Source organism: Oncorhynchus masou, chromosome 29 (assembly GCF_036934945.1).
Source record: "Oncorhynchus masou masou isolate Uvic2021 chromosome 29, UVic_Omas_1.1, whole genome shotgun sequence".
NCBI lineage: Eukaryota > Metazoa > Chordata > Actinopteri > Salmoniformes > Salmonidae > Oncorhynchus > Oncorhynchus masou.
In genome coordinates, this window is record NC_088240.1 from 23,961,797 (window position 1) to 23,986,615 (window position 24,819).

At 44.1% G+C, this 24,819-nt stretch overlaps 1 protein-coding gene across 2 annotated transcripts in view; it reads right to left on the bottom strand.

The window, feature by feature from the left end:
• Positions 1–257: 257 nt before the first annotated feature.
• LOC135519221 (tumor necrosis factor receptor superfamily member EDAR-like) overlaps positions 258–24,819 on the bottom strand; it is a 43,664-nt gene continuing 19,102 nt past the window's right edge. For both annotated transcript variants that reach the window (XM_064944332.1, XM_064944333.1), the window contains exons 2-11: positions 22,956–23,020; positions 18,404–18,526; positions 15,170–15,351; positions 13,384–13,469; positions 10,606–10,797; positions 10,419–10,493; positions 4,751–4,823; positions 2,075–2,348; positions 1,908–1,968; positions 258–1,771 (exon numbers count right to left, since the gene is read on the bottom strand). In XM_064944332.1, coding sequence (XP_064800404.1) covers positions 1,443–1,771; positions 1,908–1,968; positions 2,075–2,348; positions 4,751–4,823; positions 10,419–10,493; positions 10,606–10,797; positions 13,384–13,469; positions 15,170–15,351; positions 18,404–18,526; positions 22,956–23,006 — 1,446 coding nt within the window. In that variant the 5' untranslated portion in view covers positions 23,007–23,020 and the 3' untranslated portion in view covers positions 258–1,442. The remainder of the gene's footprint in view (positions 1,772–1,907; positions 1,969–2,074; positions 2,349–4,750; positions 4,824–10,418; positions 10,494–10,605; positions 10,798–13,383; positions 13,470–15,169; positions 15,352–18,403; positions 18,527–22,955; positions 23,021–24,819) is intronic.

The window sequence follows — 24,819 nt, forward strand, 5'->3', positions numbered from 1 at the left end:
ACTAGATTTCCACCAGTGCCCGGCTGTGGTGTAAATCTCTCCAGTAATCTGAGATCTATGGTAATTGGCTGTTCCAGCACATTCCTCTTATTTGACAGAATAGTTTGATCGACCGCAAAACACATGACATCATATATGTTAACTACAAGAGGGAAAATAAGTGGTATTATTATTGGAATAACTGTTGACAAAACCTTTGTTAAACCGTCAAAATATCCTGTTATCTGTTTATCTTCATCAAAATAAATAAAAACATGGACTTTTAAATTGATACTTCTTTATTGATGCATACAGTATGTACAATAATAAGTTATATATACACTTACGTTTGTTTCCATGAAAAATAGTTTGTTTCTGTAGTCTAATCAGTGGAGCTTTGTGATACTGAGGTAAGAGAACCAGGTTCTGTACATACAGTACAGTCAATCATCTTCTGTCATTCAGCGACCTACCTAACCTACGAGCCTTCCGTTGATGCTGTGTTTGGATTGGAAAGAACAAGGATAAACTAAAAGAAGCCATTTATGGATACCTGCTAAATGATGAGCATTGTACATGCACATTTATGATTCATATACACTACCGGAGTCCAGACCCTTTAAACGTGGCTAAGTTGAAACATCAGAGCAGTGAAGACACACTGAGAGACGGGATTGTGCCTCCCCAGTCACTCAACAGAAACAATATACATGGAGGTATAGAAAGCAACCATTTAAACCATATAAACCAAACACACGTTCTCTTGTTCCTGAAATGTCTTTAGCTAGGAGCTTATCACCATTAGCTGATATGTGCTGAATGGCACAAAATGGCTGCCGTCCTGTGGCATCACCCAGAATAGCATCAGAGCCAAGCTGACCATAGTGTAGTGTAGCGCTGGGTCTTCTGGTGTCCTGTTTTCCTGCATTTCTCAGGCTGCAGAAGGCTTAGTCTGTCTATAAGCTCAGCTCTTTAATGGTCTCTGGCATCTGGTATTTACTGGTTCATTGGTTTTAGTGGTTAATTAGGTGCTGAAAGTCTCAACTGTAAACCACAACATTATTAGATCAGACTGCCACAAGTCAACCAATTAGAGCCAGCGGTAGCAGCTGACCGCTGGGGGGGGGGGGTTGAGAGGATCTGGGGCCACGGGGATCCTGGCAGAGAGAGGTCCATTATGCCCTTTTCAAAATCTCATATTATAATATGTACAAAATGTAATTTATATAAAATCTCTATATATTTTGTTTTCAAAAGCTTTTGTTGAGGCATCCAGCGCAAAGTTAATTGCCAGAGGGAGACAGAGACGAAAGAGAAGGAGAGAGATCTGAAATCTAGGAAGGCCTACTGGCATTCTTCATGTGGAGGGGTACGGGTGTTTGATTGTGAATGTATGTGTGCGGGTATGTGCACATGGGTGTACTGCATCTGTGCATAAACGTGTGTTCATGTGTGTGTGGGAGTCAGACGCTTGCACAGCGTGGTGAGGACAGAGGAACAGTGTGTGTGTCTCCTCCTCCCAGTACATCAGAACACAGTGACTCCACAGCATCCAGTCTCTCTATCTGCACCAGTCTGGTGAGCAGGTCTGGGATGCTATAGCCGGCGGTACTGATCCTTTCAAACAGCTGCAGGCCGTCACTCATCCCTCCGATCTCATCCCTCTTCAGGCCAAAGCTCTCTGCCAGGTGTCTCCAGGTCTTCACCACGGCTGCCTCGCTACTGTAGGAGGAGCTCAGCATCCGACTGGCCTTCTCCAGACAGTCAAACGGTAGTTCTGTAGGACTCAGACCTGGGGAGAGGAAGGGAGAGGGAGGGTTAGGGATGTGTGTGTTGTAGCAAGAGTTCAGCATACAAGTGTCCTTCGCTAGACAGTTGAAGGGTAGTTCTATAGGGCTGAAGCCCGGGGTGGACGTGTGAGTTCTCACCCTCGGCCACACTGCAGGCTCTAGCATACAGATCCAGGATCTTCTTCCTCCGGCTCTGAATCTGAAGGAAGAGACAGAGTGAAAGGTAGAGTAGGTTAAAAAGTAATTACATTGCAATGCATTGTAAAAGTACATAGTTGGATGCGAATGACTGTGTTCTCTCTTACCCCTGTAGCCTTGTTGTAGTTGTTGTTATTGATGATGTTAGCATTGCCATTGCTAATGTTGTTAGCGTTGATAGGGCTGGTGGGGTTGGATCCAGTCTTATCCCTGTCGAGAAGCCCCAGAGAGAGCAGGCAGAGGTCCGGCTTGTTGCCCAGGTTCAGAAGACAGAGGCTGGGGTTAGGATCAGCCGCCCCCTGCCTCTCCAAGGCTGCCTCCTCATCACTGTCCATACTACGACTCAACAGCTGCTCGTTCTCTGACGATGCATCGTTCTCACTGGGGAGGAGAGAGAAAATCAAGTTGAGTTGTCAAAACTCAAAATCGGTCAGCATAATAACATTAAGTCTTCATGATCTTTTATTTTGCAGTGTCTAGTTGTGGTAATGTGCTGTAGCTTCAACCTTAATGTTATACTGCAAATAGACTCATGTTTTATATTCCATATTTAGCTTCAGATCCACAGAATGTTATTAACAGTGTGTGTAAGACTGGGAAGTTCTCCCAAAAACACCTTGTTGACAAAGATTCTCAGAGATACGCACACAATAGCAATGTTTCACTGACACACACACACACACACACACACACACACACACACACACACACACACACACACACACACACACACACACACACACACACACACAGGCATTGTTTCCTAGTCACCCTACACCCACTCAGGCAGCGAAGACGGTGAGTTAGCACATCCTCTGGCATGCAGCTAGCCACACTGTTTACCACTGCTGAGTCTGGCTAGGTGATGTAATGTTAATGTGTGTGTTATTGTGTGTGATGACATGTGAGTAGGTCATACAGACCATATACAGTGTGTGTACATGTGACTTGCGATACTGTGTGTATGACACAAACTCATCTTCTGTGTCTATCCATATTTACATAAATGTGTATGTATCTTCCCCTTGCTATACCTGTCTGTCTGTCTGTCTGTCTGTCTGTCTGTCTGTCTGTCTGTCTGTCTGTCTGTCTGTCTGTGTCATAAAGAATAAGGCTTCATTGTCTGCTAGTGTGGGGTTGAGACAGACAGACAGACAGACAGACAGACAAACAGAAAGCGAGGAGAGAACAGAGAGGCGAAGGAAAGAAAGGGAAAGGGAGGAGGGGACAGAGAGGTACGGAGAGAGGGGACAGAGAGGTAAGGAGAGGGGACAGAGAGGGGAAGGAGAGAGAGGGAAAGGGAGAAGAGGACAGAGGGAAAGGAGACAGAGGGAAAGGGAGGAGAGGACAGAGAGGGGAAGGAGACAGAGGGAAAGGGAGGAGAGGACAGAGGGGAAGGAGACAGAGGGAAAAGGAGGAGAGGACAGAGGGGAAGGAGAGAGAGGGAAAGGGAGGAGAGGACAGAGGTAAGGAGAGAGGGGACAGAGAGGGGAAGGAGAGAGAGGGAAAGGGAGGAGAGAACAGAGAGGGGAAGGAGACAGAGGGAAAGGGAGGAGAGGACAGAGAGGTAAGGAGAGAGGGGACAGAGAGGGGAAGGAGAGAGAGGGAAAGGGAGGATAGGACAGAGAGGGGAAGGAGAGAGAGGGAAAGGGAGGAGAGGACATAGAGGGGACAGAGAGGGGAAGGAGAGAGAGGGAAAGGGAGGAGAGGACAGAGAGGGGAAGGAGACAGAGGGAAAGGGAGGAGAGGACAGAGAGGTAAGGAGAGGGGACAGAGAGGGGAAGGAGAGAGAGGGAAAGGGAGGAGAGGACAGAGAGGGGAAGGAGACAGAGGGAAAGGGAGGAGAGGACAGAGAGGGGAAGGAGAGAGAGGGAAAGGGAGAAGAGGACAGAGAGGGGAAGGAGAGCGAGGGAAAGGGAGGAGAGGACAGAGAGGTAAGGAGAGAGGGGACAGAGAGGGGAAGGAGAGAGAGGGAAAGGGAGGAGAGGACAGAGTGGGGAAGGAGAGAGAGGGAAAGGGAGAAGAGGACAGAGAGAGAAGGGTTTAGGGTTTGGCTGGGCTATAGAGTATTTAGCCCCATCTCTCTTTACTTCTCTTTGCCTCTCTCTCTACTACCCACCCACCCTCCCCTCTCTCTACTACCCACCCACCCCTCTCTCTTTCTCTCTCTATATCTTTCCCTCACCCCCCTCTCCATCCCACCTCCAGGGCTAATCTGTGCTCAGCTAGTTTGCCCTCCAAAACCAGAATCACTTTGCTTCAGAAAAATCATTTTTTTCAATGACCCAAACAAGGGGGCAGACACACACACACATATACACACGCACATATACACACACACACACACACACACACACACACACACACACACACACACACACACACACACACACACACACACACACACACACACACACACACACACACACACACACACACACACACACACACACACACTGTCTCCCCACTAAAAGGGCTAGCAGCGATGCTCTGCTGCAGTGACTTGTCCTGTGGTAGTCTAATTATGGGCAGATCCCGAAAAACAGATAAAATAGCCTCTCTGTCTCTGAGGCCCCCAGTCAACCCCTACACACACACACACACGCACACATGCACTAAAACACGCTTGCAGACAAGCACACAAACACACTCAAACGCACAAACAAATACAGACAGACCCAAACATGATCTGAGCGATATTGGTAACCATTTCACATCTTTTGCGTTTGTCTGTTCAGCGTGTGTTTGATGTGTCATGTGCGCTGGTGATTATGATACCTTACCTTTTCACCGTCTTCGGAGGCGTGGGTTTGAGTTTGTCGAATTCATCCTTTTCAGAGAAAATTACAACGTTGTCTGAAAAAATATATATAATCATTTATAAAATATACAAATTAGGATGTTTAATAAGTGACACAAACAACAAATACACTACAAGCAAAAGTATGTGGACACCTGTTAGACCATCTCATTCCAAAATCATGGACATTAATATGGAGTTGGTCCCGCCTTTGCTGCTATCACAGCCTCCACTCATCTGGGAAGGATTTCCACTAGATCTTGGAACATTGCTGCGGGGACTTGCTTCCATTCAGCCACGAGCATTAGTGAGGTCAGGCACTGATGTAGGGCGATTGGGCCTGGCTCACAGTCGGCGTTCCAATTCATCCCAAAGGTGTTTGATGGGGTTGAGGTCAAGGCTCTGTGCAGGCCAGTCAAGTTCTTCCACACTGATGTTGACAAACCATTTCTGTATGGACCTTGCCTTGCCATAAGGTTGGAAGCACAGAATTGTCTAGAATGTTGTCACTGGAACTAAGGGGCCTAGCCTGAAGCATGAAAAACAGCCCCAGACCATTATTCCTCATCCACCAAACTTTACAGTTGACACTATGCATTGGGCAGGTAGCTTTCTTCTGGCAATCGTCAAACCCAGATTCGTCTGCCGGACTGCCACATGGTGAAGTATGTTTCATCACTCCAGAGAACACGTTTACACTGCTCCAGAATTCAAGGGCGGCGAGCTTTACACCACTCCAGCCGACGCTTGGCATTGGCATGGTGATTTTAGGCTTGTGTGCGACTGGTTGGCCATGGAAACCCATTTCATGAATCCCTCGACGAACATTTATTGTGCTGACGTTGCTTCCAGAGGCAGTTTGGAACTCGGTAGTGAGTGTTGCAACCGAGGACAGATGATTTTTACGCGCTTCAGCACTCAGCGGTCCTGTTCTGTGAGCTTGTGTGGCCTACCACTTCATGGCTGAGCCCTTTCCACTTCACAATAACAACACTTACAGTTGCCTGGGGCAGCTCTAGCAGGGAAGACATTTTCCACAATGGGTGTGGTTGAAATAGCCGAATTCACTCATTTTGGAGGGGTGTCCACATACGTTTGTGTACATATAGTGTATATAAAGATAACTTTATCCCATTACTCAACAATATGAAAGCAGATCTATTCAATTGAACAATCTCCCCATTAATCTTACAGATTCAGAATGAATCTCTTCAGAATGGCATGGCTCCCCAAGTTTTTACATGTATTAATACCAATTACTCCACAAAGACATGGAATTGTATCAACTCTCCACCCAAGGCTTTTACTTGTGACATGGTTGAATGCACTAAAGAGGAACATTGTGTACATGTTGAAGATGCAGATGCTCATCTCTTTACCTGTCTATTTTCAAAGGATTGAGCTAAGAACATTTACAACTTTCTAGTTAAGAACACTATAGAACCAATAACACTACCTTAAACACAACCCTATGGAACTCTCCTTGTATAGAGTTTCAGAACGCACCGGTAGATTAGTCCACATAGAAAATGAAAGGCATAAAAACCATAGACAATATGGTAATAGGATAATTGAACTGACCAATGTAGATATTTTCAAATAAATGCAACTTACATGCTAAAGTTTCACATCACAACATTTGGATTTGAAATATTTTGGACATCAGAGCAACCTTGAGGAAATCTTATTTGAGTCATAAAAGGATGTTCCTATGATAGGGAAGATATACAAAACCTTGCAGAGCCCATATCCAACTGACAATCTCATAAAGAAAATAGGAACTATTGGAACCAAGACTTAAAGACTGGCACAAGATGGAGGGAAAGTTGGAGCATAACTAATGAAATTACAGTTAACTAAAATGTATGCTTAATCCAATATAAACTAATGTATAGAATGTATTATACAAGAGACAAAATGCACAAATTCTACATCACAATGATATCATGTCTTAAGTTTAAAACTTACAATGACTCAATAATAAAAGCTATGAAGTCCAAAAGTTATGGGAGGAGTGAAAAAGCTGTCAGAAGTATTGCAACGTAAATGTAGTTTTACTCCGTCTGTCTGCATATTTCAAGACATGGCATATTTTTTAAATGTTATCTTTATTTAACTAGGCAAGTCAGTTAAGAACAAATACTTAATTACAATGACAGCCTAATCCGGCCAAACCCGGACAACACTGGGACAGTTGTGCGCTGCCCAATCCCAGCAGGATGTGATACAGCATGGATTCGAACTAGGTACTATAGTGACGCCTCTAGCACTGAGATGCAGTCTTAGATCGCTGCGCCACTAGGGAGCCCACATATGAGGGTGTAGTGAAATTCCTGATGGATTGGATGATTACTCGTCTCATAAATTATCTTGAAAACGCATACCGATTATTATTTTTTTCAACACTGATACCGATTATTGGAGGACCAAAAAAAGCCGATACTGATTAATCTGCCGATTTGTATTTATTTATTTATTTATTTGTAATAATGACAATTACAACAATACTGAATGAACACTGTTATTTTAACTTAATATTAAACATCAATAAAATCAATTTAGCCTCAAATAAATAATGAAAAATGTTCAATTTGGTTTAAATAATGCAAAAACAAAGTGTTGGAGAAGAAAGTAAAAGTGCAATATGTGCCATGTAAAAAAGCTAACGTTTCAGTTCCTTGCTCAGAACATGAGAACATATGAAAGCTGGTGGTTCCTTTTAACATGAGTCTTCAATATTCCCAGGTAAGAAGTTTTAGGTTGTAGTTATTATAGGACTATTTATCTCTATACCATTTGTATTTCATATACCTTTGACTATTGGATGTTCTTATAGGCACTCTAGTATTGCCAGTGTAACAGAATAGCTTCCGTCCCTGTCCTCTCCCCTACTTGGGCTTGAACCAGGAACACATCGACAACAGCCACCCTTGAAGCATCGTTAGCCATCGCTCCACAAAGGCCGCGGCCCTTGCAGAGCAACAACTACTTCAAGGTCTCAGAGCGAATGACGTCACCGTTTGAAACGCTATTAGCACGCACCGTATTAACTAGCTAGCCATTTCACATCGGTTACACCAGCCTAATCTCAGGGGTTGATAGGCTTGAAATCATAAACAGCTCAATGCTTGAAGCACAGCGAAGAGTTGCTGGCAAACCCACGAAAGTGCTGTTTGAATGAATGCTTACGAGCCTGCTGCTGCCTACCACTGCTCAGTCAGACTGCTCTATCAAATATCAAATCATAGACTTAATTATAACATAATAACACAGAGAAATGCGAGCCTTAGGTCATTAATATGGTCAATTCCGGAAACTATCATTTCGAAAACAAAACGTTTATTCTTTCAGTGAAATATGGAACCGTTCCGTATTTTATCTAACGGGTGGCATCCATAAGTCTAAATATTGCGGTTACATTGCACAACCTTCAATGTTATGTCATAATTACGTAAAATTCTAGCAAATTAGTTCGTAACGAGCCAGGCGGCCCAAACTGTTGCATATACCCTGACTCTGCTTGCAATGAACGCAAGAGAAGTGACACAATTTCCCTAGTTTAATATTGCCTGCTAACCTGGATTTCTTTTAACTAAATATGCAGGTTTAAAAATATATACTTCTGTGTATTGATTTTAAGAAAGGCATTGATGTTTATGGTTAGGTACATTCATGCAACAATTGTGCTTTTTTCGCAAATGCTCTTTTGTTAAATCATCCTCCATTTGGCGAAGTGGGCTGTCTTTGTTATGAAGAAATAGTCTTTACACAGTTCACAACGAGCCAGGCGGCCCAAACTGCTGCATATACCCGGACTCTGTTGCACAGAACGCAAGAGAAGTGACAATTTAGATAGATAGATAAACTAGTAATATCATCAATCATGTAGTTATGTTAAGATTGATTGTTTTTCATAAGATAAGTTTAATGCTAGCTAGCACCTTACCTTGGCTCCTTGCTGCACTCGCATAACAGGTAGCCTGCCACGCAGTCTCCTCGTGGAGTGCAATGTAATCGGCCATGATCGGTCTTCAAAAATGCCGATTACCGATTGTTATGAAAACTTGATCGGTCGACCTCTAGTCTGGGAAGGTGTGATGTCGTTGATGTTTGTGTGTGTCTGTATGTTGTCTCTTTTGTGTTGTTTATCAAACGTTATTTCTCACACATGAACGCGGGTAAAAGTCTGAAACAAAATTTCCAGGGGTCTGCATCGCAGACTCTGGGTTCGAGCCCAGGCTCTGTCGCAGCAGGCCGCGACCGGGAGGTCCGTGGGGCGACCGGGTTAGGGAGGGTTTGGCCGGTAGGGATATCCTTGTCTCATCGCGCACTAGCGACTCCTGTGGCGTGCCGGGCGAAGTGCACGCTAACCAGGTCGCCAGGTGCACGGTGTTTCCTCCGAAACATTGTTTGCGGCTGGCTTCCGGGTTGGATGCGCGCTGTGTTAAGAAGCAGTGCAGCATGGTTGGAATGTGTTTCGGAGGACGCATGGCTTTCGACCTTCGTCTCTCCCGGGCCTGTACGGGAGTTGTAGCGATGAGACAAGATAATAACTACTAACAATTGGATACCACGAAAACGGGGGTAAAATTCCTAAAAAATAAAAATAAATAACCAGGGGAACAGAGGTCCCATTATTTTCCAAATAAATCAATTAACAGGACTGTAGTTTTCAAATGCAATCACATCAATGTTCAAAGCCTGTAAATGTCTTGCACTGCCAGCCTAGATAGTGTATGCCTCAGAGACGTCAGACCTACACTCATAGTTCGCAGCTCTACCGGAGATGTGAATCATAGAGTTATGAAACAGCTACTCAATACACACAGACATGCGTGCACACACACTTTTCCCAATACATAAACACACACATACAGTATGCTTTCACCAATACACTTAGAACATATAAACATACTCTACATTCAGTTTCGTGAATAAAACACTTTTGTTTGATTCTTAATTTGCAAGCCTAAACAGGTTGATTTCTAAACCTAAAGGACTGTATGTATAACTATTACCATACGAGAGGTAAAATGGTAGACCTACAGTTTGTGAGACGCCAGTAGGTGTATTATTGTCAGGTATAATGTAGATAACATTCTACTTAGTGAGAGGGGAACACTGACAGCCTAGAGCTAGGGCCACAGTCTAATCTAAACATTCCAACATGCTACGCTCAATCAGTGTCAAACCCACAGACACCAGGCATGACAGACAGCCACCACGGATGAGAATGCCTTTATGTTAGTTATAGACTAGACTATAGATTAAGCCTGAGGCCCCAGCCGGTACTATACATTATATTAGTTATAGATTAAGGCTGAGGCCCCAGCCGGTACTATACATTATGTTAGTTATAGACTATAGATTAAGGCTGAGGCCCCAGCCGCTACTATACATTATGTTAGTTATAGACTAGACTATAGATTAAGGCTGAGGCCCCAGCCGGTACTATACATTATATTAGTTATAGATTAGACTATAGATTAAGCCTGAGGCCCCAGCCGTTACTATACATTATGTTAGTTATAGACTAGACTGCAGATTAAGCCTGAGGCCCCAGACGCTACTATATATTATGTTAGTTGACTGTCGTGTGGTTTTCTGTTCCCTGAGGTATCATTTTGTAAAGCTGTGTTGTAGTGTCTCACCTGGAACATCTTTCTTGTCCTCCTGTTTGTTGGTCTGAGCCTCCACAGCCTTCACCACCTGACCTGAGCAGCACGCTGTACACGGAGAGAGAGAACGTTTAGTAACTGTGCACACTGATGTCCCATTTAACACAGGGAGGGAACCTAACTGAAACTGTGTGTGTATATGCGTGTGTGTGATTGTTACCCTGTCCGCTGGGCTTGGCTTTGAGGATGTAGAACATGATAATGAGGACGATGGCGATGGCCATGATGAAGATGGTTGACATGGCAATGATGAGAGCGGTTGCTAAGTGACCCTGTCCTGTGGCGTCTTTGTGAGGGTGAGGGAACATGGTAGTACTGCTGGTTGAGACACTGGGGACTTTGGTAAGCATGCCTGGAACACACAGATACTACACAGTTACTACACAGTTACTACACAGATACTACACAGGTAATTAATCTAAGGGTAGCCATGACCCTCATGATGTCTTACCCCTCAGGGGTGTGTGCTTAGTCCCCTCCTGTACTCCCTGTTCACCCAAGTTTACCGAAAACACCACGATGGTAGGCCTGATCACTAGCTAGCTAACATTAGCGTTAGCCACCTAGTCACCTAGCTAACTTTAACATATCATACATTTAGCAAATTGGTAACATATTGTACGTTTAGCAAATTGGTGACATCATATGAATTGTAATTCGTAAACATATCATGATGGACTTCCACAAATTAACACAAACTATATGAGACAGACAGACAGACATCAGAATAGACCAAGGCTTTCAACCCTACAGACAGACATCAGAATAGACCAAGGCTTTCAACCCGACAGACAGACATCAGAATAGACCAAGGCTTTCAACCCTACAGACAGACATCAGAATAGACCAAGGCTTTCAACCCGACAGACAGACGTCAGAATAGACCAAGGCTTTCAACCCGACAGACAGACATCAGAATAGACCAAGGCTTTCAACCCGACAGACAGACGTCATCTCCTCTAAAGCTTTTGGACATTTTTATGCTGCTTCAGACTTTATTCATTCACTGATTAGATCAGACTGACGAGGTCTATCATTGCATGAGACTGCTGCAGTTACATTAGACAAACCTGGGTTCAAAGTTTAAACCCAGTCTGTTACAGTAGATGGTGGTAAACCGAGGCCAGACAGAGGTGGTATAGATATGTATAGATGTATATAGCCTGGAGAGATGGTATGACAGGCTGCTGTTGAAGAGACGACCCAGTGCATGTGGAAACATGTTAATCATCTTTTTCATGCCCTCCAAACTTTTTAATTATCACACCGCGCCATGCTGGGAGCTAGTTGGGCTCAGCGGTAACACACACACACAAACGCACGCACACTGAGCTGGAAGCCGGAGTAATTGACAGATTACTTGGCGAGTGCTAGCCTGTCTTGACCCTGAGCTAGTAACTCTATGCTTCAACTACATATTTCAAGACTTCATTTAAAACAGTTAATTAAAATGTTCCCTCACACGTTCCCTCCCTCCCTCTCTTCCTCCCTAACTCACTCCCTGCCTGGAAGAAACAATTAGACACTTGTTAAAACGTTTGTGTTTGTTGGTATACACTCATCTGTCCTCCTCCCTCCTTCCCTCTCTCTCTCCCATCCCCCTCATAGCTGCTTCCAATCTGTTTGAGGTTTTCATATTTCAAAACACAGTCATTCAAATTACACATATATATTAATTTCCGGTCAAAACAATGTGCCAGTGAGTGTTGGTTTGAGCGACGGGCACAAAAACAATTCCTGGGTTTGACCATCACCACGAGGAAGCAGTTCCAGACGCTGGCGAGTGAACATCATGCTGCCTCGCCCTGTGCTCTGTCTGTCTGTGTTCATTAACTGGTCACAGCCCTCACTCGCCTGACCTCACAGTGATCACTCTCCGTCCCTCTCTGTCTGTCTGTGTTCATTAACTGGTCACAGCCCTCACAGCCCTCACTCGCCTGACCTTACAGTGATCGCTCTCCGTCCCTCTCTGACTGTCTGTGTTCATTAACTGGTCACAGCCCTCACAGCCCTCACTCGCCTGACCTCACAGTGATCGCTCTCCGTCCCTCTCTGACTGTCTGTGTTCATTAACTGGTCACAGCCCTCACTCGCCTGACCTTACAGTGATCGCTCTCCATCCCTCTCTGACTGTCTGTGTTCATTAACTGGTCACAGCCCTCACAGCCCTCACTCGCCTGACCTTACAGTGATCGCTCTCCATCCCTCTCTGACTGTCTGTGTTCATTAACTGGTCACAGCCCTCACAGCCCTCACTCGCCTGACCTTACAGTGATCGCTCTCCGTCCCTCTCTGACTGTCTGTGTTCATTAACTGGTCACAGCCCTCACAGCCCTCACTCGCCTGACCTTACAGTGATCGCTCTCCGTCCCTCTCTGACTGTCTGTGTTCATTAACTGGTCACAGCCCTCACAGCCCTCACTCGCCTGACCTTACAGTGATCGCTCTCCGTCCCTCTCTGACTGTCTGTGTTCATTAACTGGTCACAGCCCTCACAGCCCTCACTCGCCTGACCTCACAGTGATCGCTCTCCGTCCCTCTCTGACTGTCTTTGTTCATTAACTGGTCACAGCCCTCACAGCCCTCACTCGCCTGACCTTACAGTGATCGCTCTCCGTCCCTCTCTGACTGTCTGTGTTCATTAACTGGTCACAGCCCTCACAGCCCTCACTCGCCTGACCTCACAGTGATCGCTCTCCGTCCCTCTCTGACTGTCTTTGTTCATTAACTGGTCACAGCCCTCACAGCCCTCACTCGCCTGACCTTACAGTGATCGCTCTCCGTCCCTCTCTGACTGTCTGTGTTCATTAACTGGTCACAGCCCTCACAGCCCTCACTCGCCTGACCTCACAGTGATCGCTCTCCGTCCCTCTCTGACTGCCATTCGGTAAAACAGTGTGTTTGTGTTGTAGACGTAGTAAAGTATAGTAGAACGTACACTCTTTAGTGTTGCGAGGTGCGTTCTGACAAGAGTGACAGACCATCCCATACAGGTTCCTGGGCCGGTTCTCCTGGATGTAATACCTGACAGAAAGGAAACACAGAGAGAACCTTTAGAGAACAATACTGATACAGTACCTAGTATTGTCTTCTTATATACAGAGATGTTAGATATATTGTGAATATGTACGTATTTGACAGGAGAAGTGTCACAATAATAGCTGAGGTGAAAAGGCTGAACTGACTGCTGTATTGATGCCCAGAGGGGAAGGAGTGATACTGTATACTGTTAGGTTAGATAAGGTATTATATAGCCCTGAGCTGTGACAGAGGACGAGAGGGGAAGGAGTGATACTGTATACTGTTAGGTTAGATAAGGTATTATATAACCCTGAGCTGTGACAGAGGACGAGAGGGGAAGGAGTGATACTGTATACTGTTAGGTTAGATAAGGTATTATATAACCCTGAGCTGTGACAGAGGACGAGAGGGGAAGGAGTGATACTGTATACTGTTAGGTTAGATAAGGTATTATATAACCCTGAGCTGTGACAGAGGACGAGAGGGGAAGGAGTGATACTGTATACTGTTAGGTTAGATAAGGTATTATATAACCCTGAGCTGTGACAGAGGACGAGAGGGGAAGGAGTGATACTGTATACTGTTAGGTTAGATAAGGTATTATATAGCCCTGAGCTGTGACAGAGGACGAGAGGGGAAGGAGTGATACTGTATACTGTTAGGTTAGATAAGGTATTATATAACCCTGAGCTGTGACAGAGGACGAGGGGGGAAGGAGTGATACTGTATACTGTTAGGTTAGATAAGGTATTATATAACCCTGAGCTGTGACAGAGGACGAGAGGGGAAGGAGTGATACTGTATACTGTTAGGTTAGATAAGGTATTATATAACCCTGAGCTGTGACAGAGGACGAGAGGGGAAGGAGTGATACTGTATACTGTTAGGTTAGATAAGGTATTATATAACCCTGAGCTGTGACAGAGGACGAGAGGGGAAGGAGTGATACTGTATACTGTTAGGTTAGATAAGGTATTATATAGCCCTGAGCTGTGACAGAGGACGAGAGGGGAAGCTGCTTCAGAGCGTGGCGTCCTCTAGGCCTCTAGGGCAGAGAGGCTATCATTAATCAGAGATGACTATTAAACCAAATTCAATCAAACACCAACACCCGATCTCCAGGTTAGAGCACCGACAAAAGCATTAAACGTGAGATTAATAAAACTTAGAGGAATTTGGTGAGTATTTTGATTCCATCACAGCAGCAGTCAGACAGTGTTCAGTATTCCTGCCCCCAATACAGTACAGTTGAAAGAGAGTATCTATTAAAGCAGCCAGTAATGTTATGCTAAAACACTCCAGTCTGTATATTGACTTTAAACTCAATTGAAACCAGAGAATTCCTTTGAGGTGGTCCAGCCACTGAATGATATCATATGGTGGAAAGGGAGGAAAGGGGTAGAGAGAGAGAGAAGGAGGGAGAGAGGGGGAGAAGGAGAGAGATCAGACCTTTAAATCAGTCCTGTAACAGTTTATATCTTCTCCTGCCTCCATGTTGGTGGGTGACCAGATGGCAGCTGGGTAATTGAGGCTGGTAGCGTGGCCAATGGAGGGTTAGCCTAGGCTGTGTGTGTGATATGGGAGTTGTGCGGGAGAAATGTCCCTATGGGGTGGTCCTGTCTTATCAATGACATTCTGATAGTGAGAGTGTGTAGGCTTGTGTGTATATGTGTATAAGTATGTATCTGTATGTGTGTACATACCCGGGTAAGCAGGGTCCACAGTCTGCGTCACTGTCTGGTGTCCCAGGTGTGAGAACTGTGGCGCGGTACAGACCTTCACAGTCCTTATGTCTCCTGCAGATCTCATACTTCCCCTTTGAGTACTTCCCCGCAGGACAAGACACACACACAAAGTTCTCATCCTTAGTCCCATAGCCACAGTTCTGCAACAAAACACACATAAACAATGTTAGACATGTGTTATGCATGTGTTGTGCTCACATACACATACACACACACACACACACACATACATTGCACTTGAAATGAGTGGTGCTGTTCATAGACCTGTGTGTTAGTGTATATACTAATGCTGCCGTCTGTGTTCTGTTGAGCCCAGCCTAGATCTGACTGAATCTGACTGAGTCTGAGACTAAAGATGTGAAATGTGATCGCTAACAAGAACAGGAGTCATTCTGAACAGATCTCTGGGGCGGCAGGGTAGCCTAGTGGTTAGAGCGTTGGACTAGCAACCGGAAGGTTGTGAGTTCAAACCCCCGAGCTGACAAGGTACAAATCTGTCGTTCTGCCCCTGAACAGGCAGTTAACCCACTGTTCCCAGGCCGTCATTGAAAATAAGTATTTGTTCTTAACTGAATTGCCTGGTAAAATAAATAAAAAAATCTTTGTGTATTTTGTCTACAGATGTAGGATCTTCATTTGATCACCCTGTTGTAGGATCATTTGCAATTCAGGAAATGTAAAATGTATAGTGTATTTAAGTTTTAAAAAGGTTTATGAAAGTTTGTAATTTCCACGAATGATGCATCAACCACCACAAAAATGGCTCAAGTTAAGATCCTACATCTGTTGTGTGTGTGTTAGTGTGCGCATGCGTGCAGCCTAGTAGATGTGGGGAGGAGGTGGAAATGTATGTTCTAGTATAGAATGAGGATGTTCTAGACTGATGCACTACTCTCGGGGGGGGGGGGGGGTCTGTGACAACAACCAATACTCTACACAGTCTGACAGACAGGTAGGTGTCTGACGTATCTTTATTAAAACTGTTAACGCCAAGATGCTGCCTGCCCTACAGACTACAGAAACACTATATTCACTTCAACTTCCTACTTTATTGGCTTGTCCAATATAGCCACTGTGCCATCTGATAAAAACTGGATTAAATTATTAATAGGATTCTGTCAGGATGGATCAACCCAGTGTCAGATCTCCTGGCTGACTTTACTTCTGTTGGTTCATATAAACCTTCTCCAGACTCTCCAGATCAAATTGATTTCCAGTCTCCATAGTTGTGGTAAACCAGTGTGTATCACTGCAGTAAAATGATCTGCTCTATCAGATCACAGCAGATCTGTGTGGGAGTTGAAAGAGTCCTGTTTGATGTGTGTGTGTGTGGGTGGGTGTGTGTGTGTGTGTGTGTGTGTGTGTGTGTGTGTGTGTGTGTGTGTGTGTGTGTGTGTGTGTGTGTGTGTGTGTGTGTGTGTGTGTGTGTGTGTGTGTGTGTGTGTGTGTGTGTGTGTGTGTGTGTGTGTTTGGGGGGGGATTCTCAGGTGGGTGTAGATTATCCCAGTGATTATAAGGAAACAGAGGGAAAGCACAGGGCAAGATTACAGACTAACCTAACGACTACTACTGATCACAGACGAGAGATGGGAACAGAACTCAATGCCTGGTTAGTTATGATGTTGATGCTCTGTTTGATAAGTACTTACATAAATAGACAATCATCATGAGCAATGATAGGCTTACTTGTCAAGGTCACATTATAGTCATTTTCTGTAATTAGATAGGAGAGTTGAATAACTATCACTTAACCATAGAAGGTTAATGAACAACAGACTATTCAAACAGTTAGACATGTGTTAGGATTGTTGTTTAGATTAAGAGGAAAAGGCGTGCACCTGTTGGAGTTGTTGTGTGAGTGTGTGTGTGTGTGTGTGTGTGTGTGTGTGTGTGTGTGTGTGTGTGTGTGTGTGTGTGTGTGTGTGTGTGTGTGTGTGTGTGTGTGTGTGTGTGTGTGTGTGTGTGTGTGTGTGTGTGTGTGTGTGTGTGTGTACGTGTGTGTACGTGTGTGTATGAGGTGTGTCTCCTCCATATTAAGGCCCAGTGAGCTGCTGCCTGCTGTGCTTTTTGGTTTGACCGGGGCACTGATGAATCATGGTTACTGACAGACTACTGTACCATTCCTACCCACGGGGCTTCAATATTTGGAAAAAAATCTAAATGTTGTGACAAACCGTGAAAATTGTTCATTGCCCTTTATGAATCTGAACAGGCTTACAGTACTGGGATTTAGGTGGTAACTCTCTCTGAGCTGGGAGGTGTACAGATGTAGGCTCTTAATTTGATAACTCTTTTGTTGCGGAGAATGCAAACTTGGAAATGCATACTTCTAATGTATTTGAGTTTTAAAAAGGCTTCTAAAGTTTCTAATTTCCGATTTGCCCTAATGAAAAATGTATCAACCCCTACAAAAATGTTTTCCTGCTGTAGAAAATTGGCTCAAATTAAGATCATACATATGTACCTGTGTGTATATCAGTGAGTCAAGAAAACTACCTGGGTGGTCTGAGCAGACAGGCAGACTAGAGAGTATTGTCACACCCTGATCTGTTTCACCTGCCTTTGTGATTGTCTCCACCCCCTCCAGGTGTCGCCCATCTTCCCCATTATCCCCTGTGTAGTTATACCTGGGTTCTCTGTTTGTTTGTTGCCAGTTTGTCTTGTTTCTCAGGTCAACCAGCGTTTTTGTGTCAGCTCCTGCTTTTCCCCAGTCTCTGTTTTCTCGTCCTCCTGTTTTTTTTACCCTTGCCTGTCCTGACACTGTACCCACCAGCCTGACCACTCTGCCTGCCCCAGACCCTGAGCCTGCCTGCCGTTCTGTACCTTTACCCCACCTCTGGATTACCGACCTCTGCTTGACCAGACCCTGAGCCTGCCTGCCGTTCTGTACCTTTACCCCACCTCTGGATTACCGACCTCTGCCTGCCCCAGACCCTGAGCCTGCCTGCCGTTCTGTACCTTTACCCCACCTCTGGATTACCGACCTCTGCTTGACCAGACCCTGAGCCTGAGCCTGCCTGCCGTTCTGTAACTTTGACCCTGTTGCTGTAATAAACATTGTTACTTCGACACATTCTTTATCTGGGTCTTACCTTGATACCTGATAAGTATGGCTAGGAGGTAGGTAACAGGGGTCAGGGTTTACACGATATGGACACTCAAGGTATTTCACACAGGGAAAGTGTGTCTCACCATGTGGGGTTCCTGTCCAGGTTGGCATGGGGGGCAGGGCCGGCAGCTACTGAAGGTCTGGTTGTAGAATTCAAACTCTCCACAACTACTGTACTCTGACCTGAGACAGGGAGGACAGGACACCTGAGATAGAGAGAGGGGGGAGAGTTCAAATATAAAAGTGTGCAAAGAGTCAAACTTAAATGTATTTTTTATTCAGGTTGTTGATTATACGATAGTCCTTTCCACTCACAGCCCCTGTCATATGCAGTCATATGCAGGTTGAAAATGGAATATCTGTCATTGATAAATGCCTAAATTGGAACGCATCTGCTGTACAGTAACATTTTATACATGACGCCAGAGCTCAGGGTTCTCCACTTCACAGCGCTGTATGGGTTTCGACTGACAGCCGTTATAAACTTGAGCACCGATGCACCCATCCCTCCCGCTAATTGGGCTGCTTTTGCACATGTCACGCCCTGACCTTAGAGAGCCTGTTTATTTCTCTATTTGGTTAGGTCAGGGTGTGATTTGGGTGGCCATTCTAGTTTTCTATTTCTTTGTTGGCCGGGTAGGGTTCCCAATCAGAGGCAGCTATCTATCGTTGTCTCTGATTGGGAATCATACTTAGGCAGTCTGTTTTCCACCTGAGTTTGTGGGATCTTGTTTTTGCACAGTAGCTGTCTAGCCCTGCAGAACGTTGTGTTTCATTATTAAATTATTATGAACACTTTCCACGCTGTGCTTTGGTCTCACTCTTTCAGCGACGGACATAACAGCACATTTATTGTCGTCTCAGTGAGGGAAATGCTGTCAATTGAGAGGAGTCACTGTCACTGTGAGATGTTGAGGATTATAATAAACACTGCTTTGATGTCATACAAGCAAATCACAAACCCATGAGTCCAAATGTGCACTTCCATGTCAAAACTCATGTCATTTGCAGTATCCATTTATAGGATTTCTATATGTGATCCACAGTTCCAAGGATGACAGGTGTTGTACCCTGGGTTGTCCTGAACAGAATAAGGCTGTTTGTCACTAACCGCAGGACATGCATCAGAATGCAATCATGACTCCATTCTATACGCACCACAATTACAATCTGAAGTGCCTTTTGAAAACCTAACACTGTAAGGTCATAGTTTGTGCTTGCTTCAGTTCCTCAACGACACAGCTAGGAGAGCTCAAAAAAGCACCTTATAGTTGAAGGCTCTTTCCTTGAGTCATAAAAGTGTGTTGAAATGATTTAGGAACTGTGCAGTTTGGAGAGACTTCTCACTCAAACCCTTGTTTTTTTCTTATTTTGCACCAAATTTCAATTAATATTTTTATGTTATTGAATTTATCCAAAGTGCTTTCAGATTTTGTTATTGACAAATGCTGTGAAAAACACAGTCAATGTAAAATGCACATAAAATCAACAGTGTAATGTTTGGATTCAGTCTTGTGTCAGGTGAACTGTTGTGTCCTCAACTTTGGTCGGATCATTTCCCTATAATCTCAAATTTTAGTAACATGGTCATGCATATGACCATGACTATAGTTCAACATTTCAAATCGGCCCTATCCATATAGGCCAATTTCTACAAGTGTAAGGGGTTAGGATTAATCTTTTTGTTCTGCTTCAACTCACTACAGGATTCTTCAGTATATAGCCTTTAAGCTTGTAGACTTTAACTACAGCTTTCAATAACTCAAATTAAAATCATTGAGACTATATTAATCCCCTTGGGAACCTTTCAGAGACCAATCAAGCCATTGTCATTAATGTAGCCCTAATTCTGTCAGCCAGTGAGAGAATGTTACATCACTATCTCTCCCACCATCCAACCCACACAATAACATACTAACCAAACCGCAAACGCTGGGTGTCAGAGTGAATTTAGGGACTGACCATAGTTGTTTAAATGTGCATATAATTGATTTATCGAGTGACTGAAGTGTGTGTGTTTGGTGGGCATTTGTTTGTGCACCGTAAAGGAAAACTGTAATTTATACGGTAATTGGGAGTATTATCAACAGTAAAATACTGTGAAACATTTTACTGCAGCATACATTAAATTATGGTGCATTTTGGGAAGATTTTGTGGGCAGGAGAATAATTGCTGTATTCCAAATGGTACTGTAATTCCATCCCACAGAATACAGTAGCGTACCATCTATTTGGAGCCAAAAACCTTTTGACCACCAGTGGGTGCATGGTCTTGTTGTTTCTGGCTCATTAACATATCTTGAGGCATGCCTTGTAAAAGGCTATATTTGTTGCAGGTCAGCGTTTTTCATCATGAATCTTGCTCTGGAGGCAGCTCTACAGAGTGGTCACTATCTGGCATAGCCACAAAGTCTTAAAATCGGATTTTAAAACTAACCCTAACCTCAACTACACTGCTAACCCAAATGTCTAATCGTAACCTTAACTCATGACAATAAATGTCAACCTGCACCTGTTAGTGAGCATGCTGCACCGATTTAACTGGTATGTAGTAGTAGTGCCCCATCTATTTCAAATAGATAAGGGACAGATTGGAGCGGTAGCAAGTCTTAAACTGTTAATGGTTCAGTATTATGACCTTTTGGTCTGTTTGCCCTGTAGTCCCTGCCACTTCGGAAGCCTTTGTTAAGGCCTCTAGAAATGGAAGTGATATAAAACACCACATATGAATTGATATGCTGTGATGTGGAAACACATCCCATGCACCAATCCCATGTAATTATAGTCAAATACAAACACCAATCCCCTCAATCATGGCTGTGGGAAGATGTTTTGGGTTGGGGGGTGCTTGTAGCATTTACGTTTTACAGTACAATAGAGTCCATTTTATGCTATTGTACCATGTGTCATTGCTTTGATACTGTATTTAAATTACAACAGGTGTACTGTAACATTATATACAGTAACTTACTTACCATTAGCTACCTGCCTGCCTGGCTCTCTGTGTGTGTGTGTGTGTGTGTGTGTGTGTGTGTGTGTGTGTGTGTGTGTGTGTGTGTGTGTGTGTGTGTGTGTGTGTGTGTGTGTGTGTGTGTGTGTGTGTGTGTGTGTGTGTGTGTGTGTGTGTGTGTGTGTGTTCCGTTGGCTATTCTCCTCACAGATTTGCTGTCCAGATCCATCCATCAGAACCCACAAATAAAACAGCACACACTCAGCTCTCCCCAGCTCAAGGTCAAGAATGTAATTTTCTAAACACAACAACAAGTTACACACTGCTGTTCAAACACACGGAGACTGAAATGAAACCAGTTACTGTTTGCAGTGGTGGAAAAAGTACCCAATTGTCATACTTGAGTAAAAGTAAAGATACCTTAATAGAAAATGACTCAAGTAAAAGTGAAAGTTACCCAGTAAAATACTACTTGAGTCTTAAAGTATTTGGTTTTAAATATAGAGTAAGTATCAAAAGTGAATGTAATTGCTACAATATAGTTAAGAATCAAAAGTAAAAGTATAAATCATTTAAAATTCCTTATGTTAAGCAAACCAGACAGCACCATTTTCTTGTTTTCTTTATTAACAGATAGCTAGTGGCACACTGCAAAATTCAAACATTATTTACAAATGAAGCATGAGTGTCTAATGAGTCCGCCAGATCAGAGGCAGTAGGGATGACCAGGGAAGTTCTCTTGATAAGTGTGTGAATTTGACCATTTTCCTGTCCTGCTAAGCATTCAAAATGTAACTAGTACTTTTGGGTGTCAGGGAAAATGTGTGGAGTAAAAAGTAATTATTTTATTTAGGATTGTAGTGAAGTAAAGAAATCAACATATTTTTACTCAAGTACTTTACACCACTGACAAACTCTATAACAACAAACACAAGACAGACTAAGCAGCAGCTGGGGAGCTGGAGAGAACTGAGACATCTGACAGGGAGACGTGAGTCTGAGGCTGTGTATGGAGGAGGGGGGAGGAGGAAGGTGGAAGAGGATGTGAGGAGATGGGAGTACTGTAGGCTGGATGAGGAAGAGGTTGAAGGAGGAAGTGGAGATGAGAGTAGTTGGGAAGAGGTGAAAGGAGGAAGAGGAGATGGGATGAGGTGTGAGGAAGAGGTTGAAAGAAGAGAAGATAGGAGGATGAGGCAGAAGGAGGAAGAGATGAGATGGGAGGAGGATGAGGCAGGAGGAAGAAATGAGATGGGATGAGGAAGAGGTCTCTCTCTCTCTCTAATCCAGCCCTCCAGGAGTGGCTTTAGTGGGGATCATTAAATGAGCTCTGAGGGAAGTCCTGGGAATACAGCCAACACACACACACAGCCAACAGGTTTCAACATCAGAGGAAGAGAGGAGAGATTCAGGCCCAGATTAGAACTGCTCTCTTAGAGCTCCACGGAGGAACCTGTGATGTTTCACAACCTCTGGCAAAGACCTGCTAAAGTCTGGTAAAGTACCTCTGCCAGTGTTATGTCTGTATGAGTGTGTGTGTGTGTTCAGTGTGTTTGTGTTCACGCATGCGTCTGTGTTTCTGTTACACTGTTTCATTGCTGAAGATGGGTGAGGATGAGAAGAGGAGGGAAAGGAGACGGAGGCGAGGAGGAGAGAAAGAGGAGTAATGTAATTTGAAAGATACTCACCAACAACAAACAGAGGAAGAGGGACTCTATGTTACTTCCTTTCTGAAACATCTTCTCACCTTCCCCTGAGAGAGAGAGAGAGAGAGAGAGAGAGAGAGAGAGAGAGAGAGAGAGAGAGAGAGAGAGAGAGAGAGAGAGAGAGAGAGAGAGAGAGGGAGAGGGAGAGGGAGAGGGAGAGAGAGGAACAGGTCAGAAATACATACACTCATGACAGCAGTGTCCCCTCTAATGTTTTTGTGGTAAGTCTTCCACTGCTTAAGGAAGCCGTCATTCCTCATTAACATTTGATCCACACACACACACACTATGCGTCATCATTTGCGTGGGTTATACTTGACTGTGTGTGTCTGTAGGTGATACTGTCCTCTACTGTAGGTTACTCCTCTGCCCTACTGATGTGATGGGATCATTAATGATCCCCCTATCAGAGCTGCCAGTCACTGAGGAGAGAGAGTGGGAGAGAGGGAGTATGTGAAAGGAGGAGAGCAGCCTGGTGGAAGAGGAGAGGATCAGCTCGTCACCTCTCTGACACAGATGGATTATGGGTAACTAGCCCAGGCCTGGGCAATTATTTGCCATGGAGGGCCACATTAGAATATATTTTTGCCATCGCGGGCCAGAATCATATTACAGGATTATACATGTGTATGACTGTGTTGACATATCTACTGGAAATCACATCCAGATAGGCTACTCATTTAACTTTAACATGCACAGAAATAAACCACATCCACATTCTCCTTTTGGTAGGTATTTTCATTATTAAACATGCAATGAACTACACGGAGGGAAAAGTACACTGTGCATTCAGCACCACGGACAGAACTCTTGTTAACAGGTATGCACAAAAAACACGAGAGAGAGCACTCAACATTACTTTTAAACTACTCAATCAACTCTCTGATGGGCACTGACTAGAGCAGTGAAGTCAGGTATAGTTTCTGACGTCGCTATGGGCAGGATTGCTGAGAGGTGAGAGTCAGTAAGAGATTCTGTGCCTTGACGTGTTATATTCTGTTCACATACATAGGTTGACCCAAACAGTACAAACATCTGAGCAGAACTCCTAATCTTTGGAAAGTTTTGTTCATCAAGAGATGCATAGAACCTCAGTGTTTGAATAGTTCTCCAATCACTGCATCACTCTGAAGATCGATACGCTCAAGTTGCAGGTCAGAAGCATTATCCACATTGAAGGTGAAAGGAGAGGAAACCAACAGCATGTCATTTCCCAACACTTTGAAATCCTCAACATTCACTGTTCAAAGCATGCAGCAGCGATGTATACTTCTCCCGCTGGTCATCTGATAGGGAACAAACTAGTAGTGTCAGAAGGTGGGTGAGATTGTTGGCTTCTACTTGGCAGGTCGGGATGAGTCATTTTCCCTTGAAGGCTGACAAGGCTGTACGTCTAATGTGCAAAAAGGACCTTCCCTTGTAGTTTGGAATTCAGTTCATTCATGAGGGCCATGATGTCCACAGTGAAGGAAAAATCAGCCAACCATTCTTTATCTTGCAGTTGATGGAATTCCACATATTTCCTTCCATTTGCAAAAACGAAGTAATCTCCAACTTCAGGTCCCACAGCCTTTTAAGCACCTTCCCCAAACTCAGCCATCTCACGTTTGTGTGGAAGGGGAGCTCTGCATGACTCGACTCTCTCTTCCAACAGTGAGACAGACTGGTTGTGGTTTAATGATTTTGCTCTTAAGAAGTTTACCACTTTAGTGACTGTATCCACAACATGGCTCAGTTTCAGAACACATTTACAGAGCAACTTCTGATCAGTAATGCAATGCAGGAAAATTATTTTCTGATCTGAGTTCAGCTCAGCTACTTGATGTTGTATCCTTTTCAAAAGGCT